This window comes from Apium graveolens, chromosome 5, assembly GCF_009905375.1.
Source record: "Apium graveolens cultivar Ventura chromosome 5, ASM990537v1, whole genome shotgun sequence".
Lineage (NCBI taxonomy): Eukaryota > Viridiplantae > Streptophyta > Magnoliopsida > Apiales > Apiaceae > Apium > Apium graveolens.
In genome coordinates, this window is record NC_133651.1 from 315,979,885 (window position 1) to 315,997,372 (window position 17,488).

At 36.0% G+C, this 17,488-nt stretch overlaps 4 protein-coding genes and 1 long non-coding RNA gene across 10 annotated transcripts; 1 reads left to right on the forward strand and 4 right to left on the reverse strand.

Annotated features, from left to right (window-relative positions):
- Positions 1-9: 9 nt before the first annotated feature.
- Positions 10-6,269, forward strand: LOC141659527 (protein FATTY ACID EXPORT 3, chloroplastic-like). 4 transcript variants are annotated; one of them, XR_012549779.1, is made up of 8 exons: positions 10-648; positions 1,403-1,796; positions 1,916-2,083; positions 2,348-2,394; positions 2,491-2,528; positions 2,893-2,998; positions 5,933-6,003; positions 6,121-6,269. XR_012549779.1 is itself a non-coding variant. In XM_074466441.1 (7 exons), exons 1-6 carry the CDS (start codon positions 406-408, stop codon positions 2,984-2,986), a joined length of 984 nt encoding a protein of 327 aa, XP_074322542.1. In that variant the 5' UTR covers positions 10-405; the 3' UTR covers positions 2,987-2,998; positions 3,293-3,586. The 4 variants fall into 4 exon arrangements, 3 of the variants coding, with proteins under 3 accessions (XP_074322542.1, XP_074322541.1, XP_074322543.1); XM_074466441.1 differs by lacking the exons at positions 5,933-6,003; positions 6,121-6,269 and adding an exon at positions 3,293-3,586; XM_074466440.1 differs by lacking the exons at positions 5,933-6,003; positions 6,121-6,269 and adding an exon at positions 3,327-3,586.
- On the reverse strand, positions 3,798-4,442 carry LOC141659529 (uncharacterized). The gene is made up of 3 exons (XR_012549780.1): positions 4,379-4,442; positions 3,951-4,020; positions 3,798-3,876 (listed from the first exon to the last, which is right to left on the reverse strand). It is a non-coding gene; the product is annotated as an uncharacterized LOC141659529 (long non-coding RNA).
- LOC141661316 (vacuolar-sorting receptor 2-like) lies at positions 4,548-5,072 on the reverse strand. Its single transcript, XM_074468301.1, has one exon. The coding sequence runs from the start codon at positions 5,070-5,072 to the stop codon at positions 4,548-4,550; it is 525 nt and encodes a 174-aa protein (XP_074324402.1).
- Positions 6,270-6,397: 128 nt separating the features above from the next.
- Positions 6,398-8,801, reverse strand: LOC141659526 (vacuolar-sorting receptor 1-like). Of its 3 annotated transcripts, none has more exons than XM_074466438.1 (6): positions 8,295-8,801; positions 7,338-8,036; positions 6,946-7,034; positions 6,788-6,857; positions 6,632-6,713; positions 6,398-6,537 (listed from the first exon to the last, which is right to left on the reverse strand). In XM_074466438.1, the coding sequence occupies exons 1-6, from the start codon at positions 8,593-8,595 to the stop codon at positions 6,405-6,407; spliced, it is 1,374 nt and encodes a 457-aa protein (XP_074322539.1). In that variant the 5' UTR covers positions 8,596-8,801; the 3' UTR covers positions 6,398-6,404. The 3 variants fall into 3 exon arrangements, 2 of the variants coding, with proteins under 2 accessions (XP_074322539.1, XP_074322540.1); XR_012549778.1 differs by having other exon boundaries at positions 6,486-6,537; positions 6,788-6,847; XM_074466439.1 differs by having other exon boundaries at positions 6,400-6,713; positions 6,788-6,847.
- A 250-nt stretch (positions 8,802-9,051) lies between these two features.
- On the reverse strand, positions 9,052-13,825 carry LOC141659525 (uncharacterized). Its single transcript, XM_074466437.1, has 5 exons — positions 13,535-13,825; positions 12,167-13,100; positions 10,447-10,542; positions 10,116-10,252; positions 9,052-9,607 (listed from the first exon to the last, which is right to left on the reverse strand). Exons 1-5 carry the CDS (start codon positions 13,765-13,767, stop codon positions 9,433-9,435), a joined length of 1,575 nt encoding a protein of 524 aa, XP_074322538.1. The 5' UTR covers positions 13,768-13,825; the 3' UTR covers positions 9,052-9,432.
- Positions 13,826-17,488: the final 3,663 nt, after the last annotated feature.

Sequence of the window (17,488 nt, forward strand, 5' to 3'; positions counted from 1 at the left end):
TCTTGTTCATGTACATCTGTTTTCGTGTCATTCTCGTGTCGTGTTTCATATAAAATCGAATATTAATATTAATATAAGTAAATAAATAAATGTAAATATTTTATTATAACCACCGGTTTGAATTCGGTTTCGGTTTCAATTTCAAAAATTGAGGTTCGATTATAATTGGTTCAGTGCGTGTGAGACAAAAAGTAGAAAGAGGCGTAGGTGAGGGCAATACCTAGGAAGGACGAATAAAAGCAAAGTATCCTAAACTAACCAACGCCGTCTTCTTTAACTTCAACTCTAATTAAACTACATACCATTCTCTCCTCTCTCTCTCTCTACTCTCTCTTTCTCTCTCGATCTCTCCCTATATATATTACATTCTGCATTGGTAATCTCTCCCGCACACAAGAGAGAGAGATGAGTTGTTGTCCATCTTTTACAATTGCAAACCCTAACTGTAGGTTGATTACTATGTCAACTTGTAGTATCCCATTCCATTCTTCAGCGCTTCAACAACATAGCCGAACTTCTTACAAGCTTCCCTCCTTGCCACTACGACGTCGTTTTCCCCTTACGCCGCTACTGCTGCATCATCATTGTATTCATCGCAACAACAACACTCGCTCCGCTTTCTCATTTGCCGCTTCTAAACACGACTCGGTCAGTAAACAACCCCCTCTCCATTTTTCAATGTTATTAATTCTGTTTTTTAATCGGGTCGAGTTTTATGGAGAACAGTTTTACTAGGCAGCATTAGTGTATGATGATATCCTAATTAGTACCAACTCGCAATTGTTTTATTAGTCCCTTTATTTTTTAATATATTACGTTTGACTTTCTGAGTGAATAAAAGTTTTGATCTCATATTTTTATTCAAAAAAAGAATTTTTTAAAAATAATAATTCTAGCTATCAACCTTCCTAAACATGTGTGTCAAAAAGTTAAACGTCATATATTAAAAAACGAGTATTACTTATTTATATTGCATCTATATCCATTTTCCAATAATGTTACTATGTCTTTCTTGCATCAATATGTACACTTGCAGTGCCTAGTTTAATCGCTTATTTGTAGTAAGCTCTTTAAATCAATTGAGAGGCCTTACTCCCTTTGTCGGAATAATGCACAAAATTATGCATTTTCAGACTGATGTCTCAAAATGTGAGAATCGGGTTGGTCGAGAATAACACAAGGAACAGATTTTTAAATTGTATATAGGATCAAAGAAGGAGATGTGAATGGATGTGACTTCTGAGTGATAAACATATAAATTGGTAATTTTGGTTAATTATATGGATTGCAGTCTTCTCGACCTTTTTGTTGATATATTAATGTATCAAAAAACTTACCTGCCGTTATTGTAGTTTTGTTATACTGAGTTTCTATTAAAAATTATTTCGTTTTGTTATATTAGAAGCCTTTAGAAACTGAAGGCCCGGAGGAGCACCAGGATACCCCGATAGAGGGTAATGAATCCGAAGAATACTGGAATCAGACGTTAGCTTCTTTTAAAGAACAGGCCTTAAAGATGCAGAGTGTGTCACAGGAAGCATATGAGGAATTTTCAAAAAGAGCAATTGTCATCTTAGGGGAAACTTCTAAACAACTAAAGATTCAAGCAGAAAAGGCTAAAAAAGATCTGGCTGTTATTGCCGAGGAAGTCAGTAAAGAGAGCAAACAATATCTGTCCAAAGCTGCAGATGAATCCCCTGAACCAGTAAAAGACATTGTTCAAACTTTTGCTTCCTCAAGTAATGAATTGAATGAAGTCTCTCAAGTTCGTGATTTTTATATTGGGATACCATATGGTATGTACAATTTTACATCATTAAGCATGGTGCACCTGATTTCATCTATTGCTCTTTATTGAACTTGAAGTCAGTGATGGTATACTGTGATTTACCCTTCTATTGTTCATGTTTTGTAGGCACCCTCCTTTCATTCAGTGGTTTCCTCTCATTCATGATAACTGGAAGTATTTCTGCTCTTAGGTTCGGAGTTATCCTTGGTGGTGCTCTCCTAGCATTGAGTATATCAAGTCTGAGATCATGGAAAAATGGAGAATCGTCTTTAATGGCCTTGAGGGGGCAGACAGGTTAGTCTCCTAGGACTAATCATATTTCTCATTACACTTGAACTGTCGACTGATGATACTCTTAAGATTTTGCATAAATTTTTTTACCTTCCTTGCCTGAATAGTTTTATGTATACACATCTAATTTGTTTTTTTTGGGAACCATTGAAGTTTATATGTAAGATTTCTAAATGTGTTGCAAAGCATTCATGGTCAAAATTTTCAGCTCTCGGTTTAATTAACAGCTCTTGTATTTACTTTGTGATTTCACTGTTATTTTGGCAGCAATTGCAAGCATACTGTTCCTGAGGGACATGCGCATTCTGTTTGTGGTAAGACTGCCCTTTGAGTGGTTTTTATCGTTAAGTTTATTTTGAATGAAGAAACTGATTTATGTGTCTCTTCACATTTTCTGACTTCTGTTGCAGAGATCATCTTTTTCCAGTTTTGTAACGGCCTTCGTTAGGTACAATTTTTCTTTCTTACGCAGGCTTCAGAGCTCTACTGATTTTACAAAAATTGCATATGTGCCTTAACCTTTATGCCAGCATTGAAATTTTTACCTTCGCAGATAGTAAAACTCTAAAATTGATTGTATTTTTGAGTTAATTTGATTTTCACCTCTGAAATATAAACTGCTGGTTACTTTAAGATAAGATGCTCTATTTGTTGGCATTTATGATCAAATCTTGTTGGCTTTCCTTTCATTTTACTTCAGTCGGCATATGTCGTCATTAAACAAATTGCGGAATTCACTCGATTGTAGCCTTTCAATTGCAACAAATTTATGGTTGTCTTGTAATGGCTTATAAATGGTTTACATTGTGCAGTGGTGCTATGGTAGGATTTTATATCTATCGGATCATATTGGGTGCCGGTGGTGATAGTGGAGGATCAAATTTGGAACCTGGAAAAGAAAGTTAGTGGCATTGTAAGGTATGGCATTGCTACATATTTACTTGGTTCTTTTTACAACCTGATATATACATCAAATACAATTAGTGTAGGCAGCACAATGAATCTGCATGCCTAATACCTCAAACATTGTGTGTATATGCCCAGTCGTGAATCTGAAAATTATGTATTATCTTTTCTGGGAGCAGACAAAGTAGATGCATTGTATAATGTATACGAACCAGTTAGTTTTCAATTGTGCAATATCTTTTTGCAACAATTTGAGCTTTTGGTTGCGTTTGTTATTTGTAATTTTAGTTTTTGCTGGTCTTGTAGGAGGAAAGTGTGCTAACTATTTGTCATAATTTAGGTGGAGGGGGTTAACGAACGATGCAGACTCTTTGTCATAAGCAGTTTAACGAACGATGCAGACTCTTCAAACTTACTAGGCTTCAAGATATTATTGAATTTTAACTATTTTATATTGAATACACACACAGGGTTAATATATAAACACTGGGAGTAAGGGTTGATGAAATGTCTATTATAGAAAACTAGCGTTACATATATATTGCAAGTTATCGAAAGAAATTCGAGAATATGATTAATGAACTCGTCGTTAACAGAAAATCGACCATGAAGTAGTTTCACAGAGGTTAGCCTGTTAGTACAGTCACCCATAAATCCTGGTGGCTTGATGGGCACTTCGCACTTGCAACCTTTTGTAAGGTCATCCTGAAACCGGCATAGGATAAAAATACAAGTATTAGCTGGGTACTTGAGTGTTATCTGTCAGAAATGAAGTTGTGATAAATAGTTAAAATTTAACTAATTACCTTCAGTTCAACAAACGTTTGGTTTTGTGGTCTCATTGAAATTTGAACAAATGGCTCCGAGCACAGCTCTTTTCTCCAGCTTACCTGTGACAATGGACTATTAGCTTCACAAACATATTTCAAACAAATGACAAATTACGCTCTGACCCTATACATACCTGTGTACTTCCTGCTGTTTATCACAAGAGTTGGCACAATTGTCACTTTATCCCCAGAGCCTGTTCCATTCTGGAGCCAGTATTGCAGAATATTATCAATTAGCTAATCGCGTGCAGAATACTATCAACTAGCTAATCGCGTTGTAAAAGTTGAGAGAGAGAGAGGGAGGAAGAGAGAGAGAGAGAGGGGGGGGGAGGAGAGGGAGAGAGAGAGAGAGGGAGGGAGGAAGAGAGAGAGAGAGAGAGAGAGAGAGAGAGAGAGAGAGAGAGAGAGAGAGAGAGAGAGAGAGAGAGAGCGAGAGAGAGGGAGGGAGAGGGAGAGAGGGAGAGGGAGAGGGAGAGGGAGAGGGGGAGGGGGAGGGGGAGGGGGAGAGCGGGAGAGGGAGAGGGGGAGAGGGAGAGAGAGTCTATCATTCAACTAAACAAACCTGTGCTGCTAGTTCAGCCTCCAGAATGGGGTTGTCCATGTCAGCCGTAGGATCTCCTATACATTTGTCTATCTGCTTTACATCCATGCCTGTATATGTTAAACGGATCAATCATTATCGTATAACACATATCTGTTAATACGAAAGATATCTTAAGATGAATCAGGGACTAACCAAGTGACTGCATAACTTTATCTGCACATTCTTTTGTGTACTTGTTATCCTTCATTGGGCAGTGGATAGTGAATTTTGCCACATAGTTCCACCAAAGCCATGGTCTTCTGCTTTCATTAGCCACTTTAAAAACACAGGCCTGGAGTAAATTCTGATTCAGAACATCTTTGCCCTCGTATCCTTTATAGAAGTCCTGGTCAGGATCTGGAGTGCAGTACCTCCCATAATTGATGCACTGAGACTTGCACTGTCTGCTAGAAACAAATGCTTTCGGGCAATACCAGATCATGTAGTGTGGCGTGAACCTTGTGTACCCTTTCCGTTCAAGTTTCTGGGCGACGCCCTTGAAGTTCTTCACAAACTCTATCTGGCTTTCACACTCGGGGCCACACTCATCATTGCTAGTCGTCCAGAACTCATACTTGACACGTTCATCACGATGTGACAAAGCTTCTCTTGAGTCGTGATTTGTTAAGCTGTTCTTCTCCACCACAAAATCACCCATGCACCATCCATGCATTGCAAACCAGATACTTATACATACTAAAACTCCTAGCTTTTCCTTCATTTTCTATTTTCTGATCAAGATAGTCTACAAACCTTTTTCTTTGAAAGGGTCTGCTAAGTAATTCGACAACGTGTGGAAGCTATTATAGCTGATGAAGCAAGACAAAATGAGGGAGAAATGAAAAGGCTGTCTTTGTTATTGCTGATTTTCTTGTTTCTTTCTGTTTGCTTACTAGCTTGTCCCAGTTTTACATTAGAAACTTTTAGCCAAAGATAGAACTATATAAACTCAAGCAATAAGGACGGCGATTCAATGCCAGATGGCATCAATCTCGAATCCAATTTTAAAAATTATGTACTCATCTTTTCTGGGAGTAGACAAAGTAGATGCAAGCTGTATAATGTATAAAACCAGTTAGTTTCCAATTGTGAAATATCTTTTTGCAACAATTTGAGCTCTTGGTTAAGTCTGTTATTATTAATTTTAGTGTTTGCTGGTCTTGTAGGAGGAAAGTGTGCTAATTCTTTGTCATAATCTAGGTGGAGAGATTATATGTCAAATTAGCTCTGAAAAAAATTGCAGGCAAAACCGGTAACAACGATACAAGTGCTGCTGTTATAGAATAGAATCCAGTCAGGGGTGGCCCTGACTATAGGCGAGTAAGACTTGCACATAGGTCCCCCTATAATCACCGGCGCCAAAAATTTCAACTCCTTTAAGTAAATATAAATAAAGTTGCATGGTATATGTACATTAGGGCCCCATAAACTAATTTCGACTAGGGCCCACGAAATCTCAGGCCCGGCCCTGAATCCAGTTTCTGGAATTTCCAGAACTATATTCTCATGTACTAATTTATCTGTGTTGTGCAGGTTGTCTAAATGAGTTCTGTTTTGAGCTTGTAGTTCAAAGCAAGTCCATGCTTGTTTTGTTGCTTTTCATGGTATGCTACTATGCTTATCTAGTACAGATTCCTTATTTGTGTAGCAAGTTCTTGCTTGTTTTGTTGGTTCTGTGTTTTGTTGCTTATCTAATATGAGTTGTTTGTGATACCTGACAGTACACTTACAATAACAAAATCTGTACTGTAAGCAAATCTCGACAACAAATCATTAGACTTACCGTAGCCAGTGGGAAGCAATAATATAGGGAATGAAATTACTCGGACACTGGTATTAGTTTTGCATCGTTGATTTGGGAAAAGAAAGCATAGACAATGTAGCAAAAGAATAGATTGATGCAGGCTTACAGAGCTATCTTGAGTTTACTCTCTTATATGAATCAGGGTAGGATTCAACAAGAAATTTGAAAATATGACTGTAAAATTCTAAACACAAAGAACAGTCAGACTTTATTAGTGAACTCGTCGTTAGCAGAAATTCCAGCATAAGGTAGTTTCTCAGCAGGTAGCCGGTTAGTACCGTGACCCCTAGATCCTGATGGCTTGACGGGCACTGGCAACCTTTTTATGATCATCCTGAAAGCGCCATATTATAAATACATGTATTAGCTGAGTATATGTGTGTTGTCAGATATGAGTTGTAATAAATAGTCAAGATTTTACTAATCACCCATTTATACAAACGTCCGGTTTTGTGGTCTCGTTGAAATTTGAACAAATGGCTCTGAGGACCTCTCCTCTCTCCAGCTTACCTGTGACAACGGACTATTAGCTTCACAAACATCTTTTAAACAGCTGACAACTTACGCCCTAACCCTATATATACCTGTGTACTGCCTGTTGTTTATCACCAGAGTTGGCAAGCTCGTGATGTTACCACCGGAGCCTGTTCCATTCTGGAGCCATTATCGCAGAGTACTATCAATTAGCTAATGAAGTTAAAAACAATCGATTGAGAGAGTCTAGCTTTCATACTAAACAAACCTGTGCTGCTAGTTCAGCCTCCAGAATAGGGTTGTCCATGTCAGCCGTAGGGTCTCCTATACATTGGTCTATCCGCTTCACATCCATGCCTACATATGTTAAACGGATGAATCATATGATCGTATAAGGCCTAAAAACTCATTATTAAGACATCCTTGATGTCTAAAAGAATGCAGCTAGCAAAATTATTTATGCATCATAATTAATCACGAGTACAAATGGCATTTCGGGATTGATCAAGGTTCTCGATATACATGGGTGGCTGGTAAGACAGAGATGTGTCGATTATGAAAAACTAAAAAAGGACATAACAGATGGTAATAATGAACAATATCAGCCTTAAAGAGCAAGCAAAAATACCAAAGTTATATAAAGATGAATCAGGGACTAACCATGTGACTGCATAATTTTGTTTGCGCAGTCTTTGGTGTACTTGTTATCTCTCATTCGGCAGCAGATACGGAATTCTGCCACATAGTCCCACCAAAGCCACGGTCTTCCGCTTTCATTAGCCACTTTATAAACACAGGCCTGGAGTAAATTCTGAACAATAACATCTTTGCCCTCATATCCCTTATAGAAGTCTTGGTCTGGATCTGGAGCACAGTACCTCCCATGATTGATGCACTGAGACTTGCACCGTGTGCTTAAAACAAATGCCTCCGGGCAATTCCAGGTCATGTAGTGTGGCGTGAACTTGGTGTACCCTTTCCATTCAAGTATCTGGGCCATGCCCTTAAACATAATCATAAACTTTATCTGGCTTTCACAGTTAGGGCCACACTCATCACTGCTAGTCGTCCACAACTCATACTTGACACGTTCATCGGGATGTGGCAAAGCTTCTTTCCAGTCTAGATTTATGGTAACAGTGTCACCATTAGATAGAGCTTTCTTGATGCTATTTCCTAAAGATCTGCTAATTAATGCTGACGGAACAGTGATGTTCTTCAGATAATCTGCATGTCCATCTGGACCTACTTCCTGAGGGGAAGCCATAAAAGTTAAAGGCTCAAAGCTATCTTCTGCAACAAGAATGGCTGCTGCTCCAGCATTCTGCGCATTCCAGGCCTTCAAGCTGAGGTAACAATCTGGGAGATTCGTTAAATAAAATGTATGTCAAGAGGAAAATCTACTCAGTGCCTTCATAACTGTTTCAGTCCTCTATTCTACAAATACCTAGCTATTACTATCAAACCACGTTTCAGTCCTCTATTCTACAAATACCTAGCTATTACTATCAAACCACCAAGTTCAAGACAAGCTATTATATGAGCTAGAGATAGAGTTGAATTAGTAATCCAACAAGACAATGATCCATAAAGAAAAACAAGAGTTGAACTACTTACCCCCTCGATCAGCTAGAAGAAAGACAGGGAGATCACGAGCAGACTTAGATTTAAAAGAGATCATGTTGTCGAAGCTCTTGCAAGCCTTCTGATTTGCTTCAGGGTAAATGACAGTACCAACAAGTGTTCCTTCAAACTCAGGCACACCAAAACTACCGATTGCACTTTCATATGTTTCTCTTAAGTTGTCCGGTGAAGTCACCGTTAAGCTTTTCCTCTTCAGCACAAAATTACCAATGCAACACCCATACATTGCAAACCAAATACTCAGACATACTAAAACTCCTAGCTTTCCCTTCATTTTCTAAATCCGGATCAAGATTGTCTACGAAGCTTTCTCTTCAATAAGGATCTGCCAAGTAATTCGACAATGCAGGAAAGTTATAGTAGCTGATGAAGCAAGACAAAATGAGGGAGATATGAAAAAGATTGAGTCTTTGTTATTGCTGATACTCTTGTTTCTTTCTGTTTGCTTACTAGCGTATCCTAGTTTTACATTAGAAACCTTTAGCCAAAGATAGAACAATTTAAACTCAAGGATCAGGGCGGCAGTTACAATACAGATGGGGATCAATCTCAAATCCAATCTTGCACAAACATTTTCGTCGAGACGATTCAGTAAGAAACGAGTTTGAGCGAATACATCAAACTAAAATTCTACCAACATTTCAGTAAAATCTATAATCATATTGTTTATCAAATCCCACAACAAAAAACTAGAACAGACTACTTGAATTTCATGAATCACATGTAGTCATCATTTATAAGTCAAATACTATATTGATCATTTCCCCGTCAAGAACTACTTTATAATGGGATGTTGACCGCATGGTTCACATACCAATGCATCATGAAAACTCATGTTGGCCGCAAGGTTCACATACCAATACATCATGAAAACTCCGAACCCACGTACTCAATCATCCCTTTAACTAACATCCTTCTAGCACCAATCCATCACATGTGCGTAATGTTATACCTAGGTTTAGCACTCATTACTTTTAATGGAAATGGGAGCGGGAGATTACAACTCCCTATCTATATACAAAAGACAGTACATTTAGGACCATGAAGAAATCTCCAAACAAGTAACAAGCTTCACACGACAGAAAACCGTTGAACAGGCAAATATGATTCTCTATTCTTGTTTATCCTCCTCAACATCAAGTGCCATCACATGATCTGTTGAGGCAGATCCCTTGAGATCCTTTCTTTCAAGCTTGCTTGTCATCTCTCCAGTCACCTTCACACTACTAGTAAGCGATATTGCTTCCTCATCAAAGTCATCTCCAGTCTCCTCAGAGTAGGCATATCTAAAGATCATTCATTGATCAAATATTAGAAACTATTCGTAGTAAACTGCACTCATAAATACAAGGTAAAATTTCAGTAGATGGTTATGAAAAGATGAAATTAAGACAGTTGCACTACCTGTATTTATACTGTTCTCGGCTAAAACGATGAATACATATTTTGTAATCAAGATTTATCAAACTGCAAATAATCATCATTTTCTAAAAAATAGAAGCAAATACAGTGACGTATGGTGGGACCACACTATGTCAGTGAAGCCATTCCGGGGATGCAGCTATTCTAAGGAGAACTACAGATTAGGACTGAAATAAAAGTGCATTAAAAAGAGGTTGTAAGTTGTAACAAACTTAAAGGTCATGTTCACTAAACAAACTTAAAAGTCATGTTCACTAAACAAACTTATTTTCAAATACTGCAGAAATTCCCAAATGCCTCCAAGATTAGATGAATTTTTTGTTTTGGAAATCAAGCCCATGAGGAAATGGTGTCCAATATTAGGAGACATACCTTGTTGGGTTGCGCGAAGGAGCCCAAAGGAGGCATATCACAGCCAAGAGAGAGAATGCAAGAAGAGTCCAAATACTAGGAATAATCCAGGCATACTGCCATAGCTCATTATATTTGTCACTAGCATTGAAGTATAGCTGGGCAAAAAGAAGCCAAGTAGCATAAATGATCAGAATCAGTAGAAACATATATACAGATATTAGATGGATCCATAAATATTTAGAGTGCTCTGAGGATTAGTATATACACACAATAACACGAGATTACATTAGCTGCCGCAAGGTAGACTACACAACTTGAATATCGTGAAAACAAAAAAATAATGGAATACCTCAAAGCCTATCCAAGCAATAGACAGAAGCACAAAAACTGCTAGGTAATTGGTAAACTTTCGATAGAGCTCAAGTTTAGCCATGCTTCTACGAATCTGTACTCAGTTAGAAAAGATTCTCAATTAGAAAAAAGAGGTAGAAAATATATAAAATGAGTAAAAAATCATGGATTATATCAACTTCGGCAACATAAGGCACGGAAAACGTCATTTAATAGTAATCGTTGTCGGCATTGTGTAAATCAATATAAGGGTGACAGAAATACTGGAATGCTGGTTTCAAAGAACTCTCTAGAAACACAGAACGACAACAAGGACATGAACATAGTGCAAAGGAACACATCATGATGTGTACCACGGTATTAGAATATCAATTATTAACATTAAATTTAATATACAGAGAGCTGATTTTAAACACTTTAGCAGCTTAGTTATATTATACGTAGTTAGTTCTTATCTTATCATATTACAGCAGTTAATTAAACATAGATAGCACAATGCATTATTTTTTTTCCTATACAGAATTTCGAATTACTGGTTCTGTCTCGAATTTTTATATTACTTCTCACGTGGGCTATGTTACTCCGACTCTTCAATTTTGGTCGCCATACTTGTCGAACGGTCGGACAGGACACCCATTCTGTGTCAGATTACTCAGACTACCATGTTGACACTTTCCCAACAAAAATACCACAGATGACATGACCTTCAGAGGTAGAAGGAAAAAGAGAAATGAGAAAGAAAAAAGAAGAGAAGATGCCAAATTTAGTAATTTGGGGAAGTCTTGTACAAAATCACGTTTCATTTGAGTTTTCTTGTATATTGTCTCTACGAATTTCATAGAATATACTTGTTTAATAAATGAAGCATGTGTCAGGTGTCTAGAAATGGAACAGTGGCCCTATCTCCCCAAATTTTCAGATATTCAAGTATAACACTCGAGTAGGACATGTATTAATAAATTTCTCACTCCGGACATAATAAATAAAATAATTTCCTTTTTCTTTTTCTTTTCTAACATTTTTATTTGCCAAATCCACTATAAAATAATAATCTCAATAGCTTGGATAAAATTATCAGGTATCATGGCTATTCATTTATAGAGATCTGTAAAGAAGCCCAAAGGATTTATTAAAGATTCTACCAGATCTTAGGTTCTCACCCGTTATTTATCCATTGACCCTTCGTCTATTTTATGACATTCCTTCAATTCTGTCATGCTTCACTAGCCAACTCTTTATGTACTACAAGATAACAACAAACGTACTGCTAAAAGAGTAAAAAGCTAATCGTAAATTCGGGATACAAAGCACAAGCAAACATATAGGCCTGCACAAACTACAGTAAACAAAACATTGTGATATATGAGAACATGGGATGTTCTTAAAAGACAATAGCCACAACCATACTGCAAGTACACTCACAGGCTTAGAAGTCAGCTTACTTGTATGTACAACACATTAAATCCTGCTTTTCAAGTTTATTTTAAAATTCCGAATTAGGATATTCAGCATTTCAACTAAGCATATATTTTATATATGGTAAAAGCCAGTCTATTACAAATTGCATGTGAAAAATAGAGGAATATATCATGTGTTAGGCTACTATAGAAGCAGATTTGTGACTTTAGGAGAGATTGATGGCCTTTTAAAGACTGTATAATTTTATTTTTATCAGTGCATATAGCACATGATGGTGATTCATGGGACAGTGTGATTACCTGAAGTTTTTCTAATGTTCTGGACAATGATGAGAATATCCATAAAATAAACCAAGCATCCAAAAAAGCAACAGGAAGCACCAAATATTGCATACTTCTACTGGAAAAGTCATTAACAGTGCCAAGGTGCTGAACAAGATCAAGTGCCTCCGAGGCAACAAAATATATCAAACCAAGAATTATCACTTTGGAGGTTACCCCACCAAGTGTAGGTCTCACAACACCATAGCCCATCGAAACAACCAAAAGAAGTAAGCGAGAAAGAGTCTTCTTAACAGCAGTTATAGTAACTGCCCACAACGTAATTCCAACTGGCCTGATTCCGGTAGCATTAAGATTAGCATACTCAAAATACCAGAGAGCGGTTTCGCACATTCCAAGAGCAATTACTATAGTAATGTGATAATGCAGCTGTATTATATCCTTCCAGAACTTGACGAATCTTAAAAACCAAACTAGGCCAAGAACGAGATACGCTAAAGATGCAATTCCATAAAATGTCATTAACGGTGCCATCTTCCCCGGTAAGTAACCATGTGGATTCCTCCAAACAGTTCTTCCTCTGATCACTGTCCCCTTCAGCTGTGGATCACAAAACATAAAATAAAGATAGTACATCCCAGTACTATTAATTTCAACCGATAGAGTACCCAATTTAGCTTCTTGCTTCGTTCCTTCAAAGAAAGTCTGAATTCGTCGTGGCCACTCAGGATTATCCGAGTGTTTATGAATAATAACCTCTCCGACAGTGCAGGATCCATCCTGGGAAAGTTGCGGGGTGCAACATATCGAACTAGAATTCAAAAACCCCCCTCCAATCCTTTCTCTATCTTTCACCTCAAATACAATTGCTTCAATTAAACCAGTCCGACTTTGCATCGAATTCTGCTTCTCAGCAGATTCAGCTGTCCTCCTAAACGAAACAGTTTCAAACCTGCACATAAACCAACAAAAACTTGCTCATCTAACTACAACTATAAATTCCACAAAACCCGCAAATTTCCAAAATTACATGATAAGCCCTATAGGCCTATTGCAAATACCAATAAAAAAGTATCTACCGTTACTTCCTAATATAACAAAATAAACACAACCCATCACTCAAAACCTAACAATCAACAAAACCCAATTCAAGAATAATAACCAAGAGATACAAACTAATACAAAGAACAAAAAAAGTCTCTACCTTTACTTAGAAAATGCAAAAACACAAACTATTAACACAATAATACAAAAAAATAAACACAACCCATCACTCAAAACTCAAGAATCAACCAAACACAAACACTAACAAGAAAATCAACAAAAACCCAATTCAAGAATCACACCAAAAAGACACAAAATTTATCAAAAGAACAAAAAGGGTACCTAATAAAAGAATCACCATTGAGGGGTTTATCAATATTAGAAGCATAAAGTCCTTCGCTGCCTCCATGGAAGAAAAAAGCATCACTCTGAGGAATAAATGGTTGGTTTTCATAGTAGTGAATTGAAGCACTCACTAATTTGTTTGAACATATTAGCATCACTATGTATACATACACATACATGTATGTATTCATATTAGACGCACTGCACCATACTAATTTCTCCTTTTTCATCTTTTTGGACTTGTTGGTCTGAGCCTCTGAGGTACTCAGTTGCCTATTGTAATTTTAATTCCTATTACTTCATTTTGACATTACCTTGACGACGCCGTTTAATCTTTAATTTTGACGCCCGATATAGTCCGGCCCGATGAGTTTTTTTTGCATCTCTACGGTACACAGATTATTTTATTGAGAATTAATCGGAATGATGAGTTAGCTTGTTAATTGGAATTAATTAAATATTATTTCATATATAAATGTTAATATATGTAAATATTTGTTTTTTGATTATGCATATACAATTATTATACAAACAAATTTCAAATATGTAATATTATTAAATGAAACTAGCATAATAACCCGTGCGGGGTACGGATCATTTTCTAGATTTTTTGTACTTCCATACAATTATATTAGCAATATTGTTGATTATTTTTTTATTGGTAAATATTTTGTAACGTTTAAGATATATCAAATCAAATATATGTAGCGTTTTTATCAACGTGTATAATTTTCATGTAAGACATTAACGTAAATAACGTTTATAATATAGCTTATTAGTCAAATTATATATTTTCTTATTTGTGTTGTCTAATTTATGTATACTAAATGAATACAAGCAGGGTAGTAACTGTACGTTTAAAATGAAAAGGACTTCGAACTCAAATTCGGAATTGTAGTAAAGATTTGAGAGAGTACCGATCAAGAAGAGATGGAGAGGGCATTTAGAAGTATAATAAAGTGAGATGGGAGTATATGCGGCTGCTGGAAAAACAGAAAATTTATTGGCAACAGAGAGCAAAGCAGTTCTGGCTTCGCGAGGGGGACAAAAATACTCGTTTTTCCATAAGTTTGCATCTGCTAGGAAGGAGCATAGTTCGATTAAGAAACTAAAGGATATGAATGGTGTGTGGAAAGAATCTGATGAGGACATTCAAGGTATTATCACTAAATATTTTGAACAGATTTTTCAAACGGGTGGGGTGAATGAAGGTCTGGTGGACGATGAACGTGTGCGTACAGTTACTAATGAGCATAATGAAAATTTGTTGATACATGTGACTAGTGAAAAGGTTAAGAAGGATGTTTTTTCAATGTATCCATAAAAAGCTCTAGGAATAGATGGATTAAACCCTGGTTCTTTCAAGCATATTGGGATATAGTTGCAGAGGATGTCATTGGCTTCTGTTGTGACTTTAAGATATTTGGTATGTTGCCTGATGGAATTAATAAAACTTTAGTTTGTTAAATTCCAAAAATCAAATATCCGAAGCATATGACATATTATAGGCCGATTGATTTATATAATGTGTTGATGCGAATTCTATCAAAGGTTATTACTAACAGATTGAAACCTTGCCTCAAAGATATTGTTTCTGTAAATCAAAGTGCATTTCTTAAAGGTCGCCTTTAAAATTATTATAGCCTTTGAAATTAATCATTACATTCATAGACGTACTCAGGATAAAACAGGAGTTGCTGAATTTAAAGATTGATATTTCAAAAGCGTATGATCGCTTGGAATGGAGTTTTTTGGAGAATATGCTGCGAAAATTTGGGTTTCATCAAACCTGGGTAACAAGATTGATGGCCTATATAAGCTCAGTCTCTTATAGTTTTGTGAGGAATGGAACAATTTTTGGTGAAGTTAGCCCTCAAAGGGGTTTACGTCAGGGAGATCCGATTTCTCCCTATTTGTATATTTTGTGTTCAGAGGGATGAGTGCTATGTTAAGAATGAATAAGTGGGGTTGTTGCATGAGTGTAAAATAGCAAGGGGGCTCCGAGTGTTTCTCATTTATTGTTCGCTGATGATTGTTATCTTTTCTTCAGAATAACATAGAGTGAAGCTAATACTTTGAAGGCAGTATTGAATATATATGAGAGGTGTTCGGGCCAAGCTATTAACTATAGAAAATCGAGTATCACTTTCAGTCCAAACACGAGTAGGGAAGACAGGACGTGAATGTGTACGAGTAGGGAAGACAGGACTTGGTCTTCAATCACATAAGCAAAACTTTGAATATTCTATTCAACAATTTAACCACTTTTACAAATAACGTTCATCTCCCGAGATAATAACATAATCATTAGATTATATATATAAAGAACTACATAATCAAACAATTTTATCACTAACTAAATCTGAATTAGTCCTTCAATAATGAACCAAGTTTAATTCAATTGCAAAACTATCAACTGTCAGCTGATAAAAATAATAGAAAATTCGATAAAAGTTTGATTAAATTAATTGAACAAGTATATGTATGGCATGTCTCTGTGCATAAGATTTGTAGCAGTTACACAAATTCAACAATAAATTCTGATTATGGAACCTGCTTTCACGAGAATTAAAAGATAATAACAATTTTAGTTTCCGTTGATAATCCACTAATACTTTCAAAAAAATCCCAAACTCCCTAAATTGAATTCCAATATACAAAATTTAATAGACCTCACTCACAGAACAATAAAAAATCACCTGATCAAATCAAACTAATCGCATAAACAACGATCTTCGACTTAATTATCTAGTTCTCACAACAATTTAACCACGAAATATTCGATATAAAATTTGTATGTATATAAATACATAAATCACATACATAATCTTAATTAACCAATAATACATGATTAAAAACATATACAATACAAGTACACGGATTATCGACGACAACAACACGATCATCATCACTGAATCGTATCGAAGAACTTACCTAACCTTAGAAACCTGACATAACCCGATTAAACCCTAATAGCCCAACAAAACTATATATAAATAGATAAAAATCGAACCCTTTATGGATGTTAGAATTGTATTTATGCTTTCTCCTCCCCAATCGCTCTCCAATCGCACAGAAATCTCCAATCGTATAACTTAGTATATGACTCTAACTGCTACTCGGGTTAGAAATCGTGTTTAATCGACTCTCCAGGCCATCCACGTAAAATAAGCGCGGACACAATTTAAGTGCATTTTTGTCATTACCCGTTCCGCGCATAATATATGCGGAAACCCTTCTTTCCGCGGAAAATAAGCGCGAACATGGGATTTTTTTTAAAAATACTGGATTCAACGATCAAGAAGCACTATGTTGAATAAACATTTCCTGATAAATGATTCTGAGGGAAGATGGCCCTTCATAGATATATCATTATTGTTTTTTGTGATAATAGTGGGATATGTCTTATGCTTGTGAAGAGTATATCATACCCTTTAACGTTAAACTTTCATATTTTAAACTAGCATAATAACCCGTGCGAGGCACAGATCATTTTTTAGAGTTTCTTTATACATCATGTAATTATAATATTTTTAGAGCAACTCCAACAATATCATTATATAAGCATGAGTAAAATTTTGAAGAAATAGAGATAAAATTTATCTCCAGCATGCTCCATGTCCCCCTCTATATTATATATTATTACCACTGAGTTTATTACTAAATTACAATTAACCTACTCAATTCAAAAAGATAAAAAATGCATAACTAAAGTTAGAATGACTTGCAATCATAATATACAATAATGTAAAATTTACATTATTTTTAATATTAAAGTTAAAATTTTATTGAAAAATATTAAGTTTTGAAATTCAACGTATGTATATATGGGAAATTAATGTTAGTTTTTTATTTACACTACCGTTAACAAAGTAATATTAAGTTATATGTATGTGTGTGTTATCATGTAAATTATTGTATGTTACATGTCTTAGTAAATTGTGATGGTTT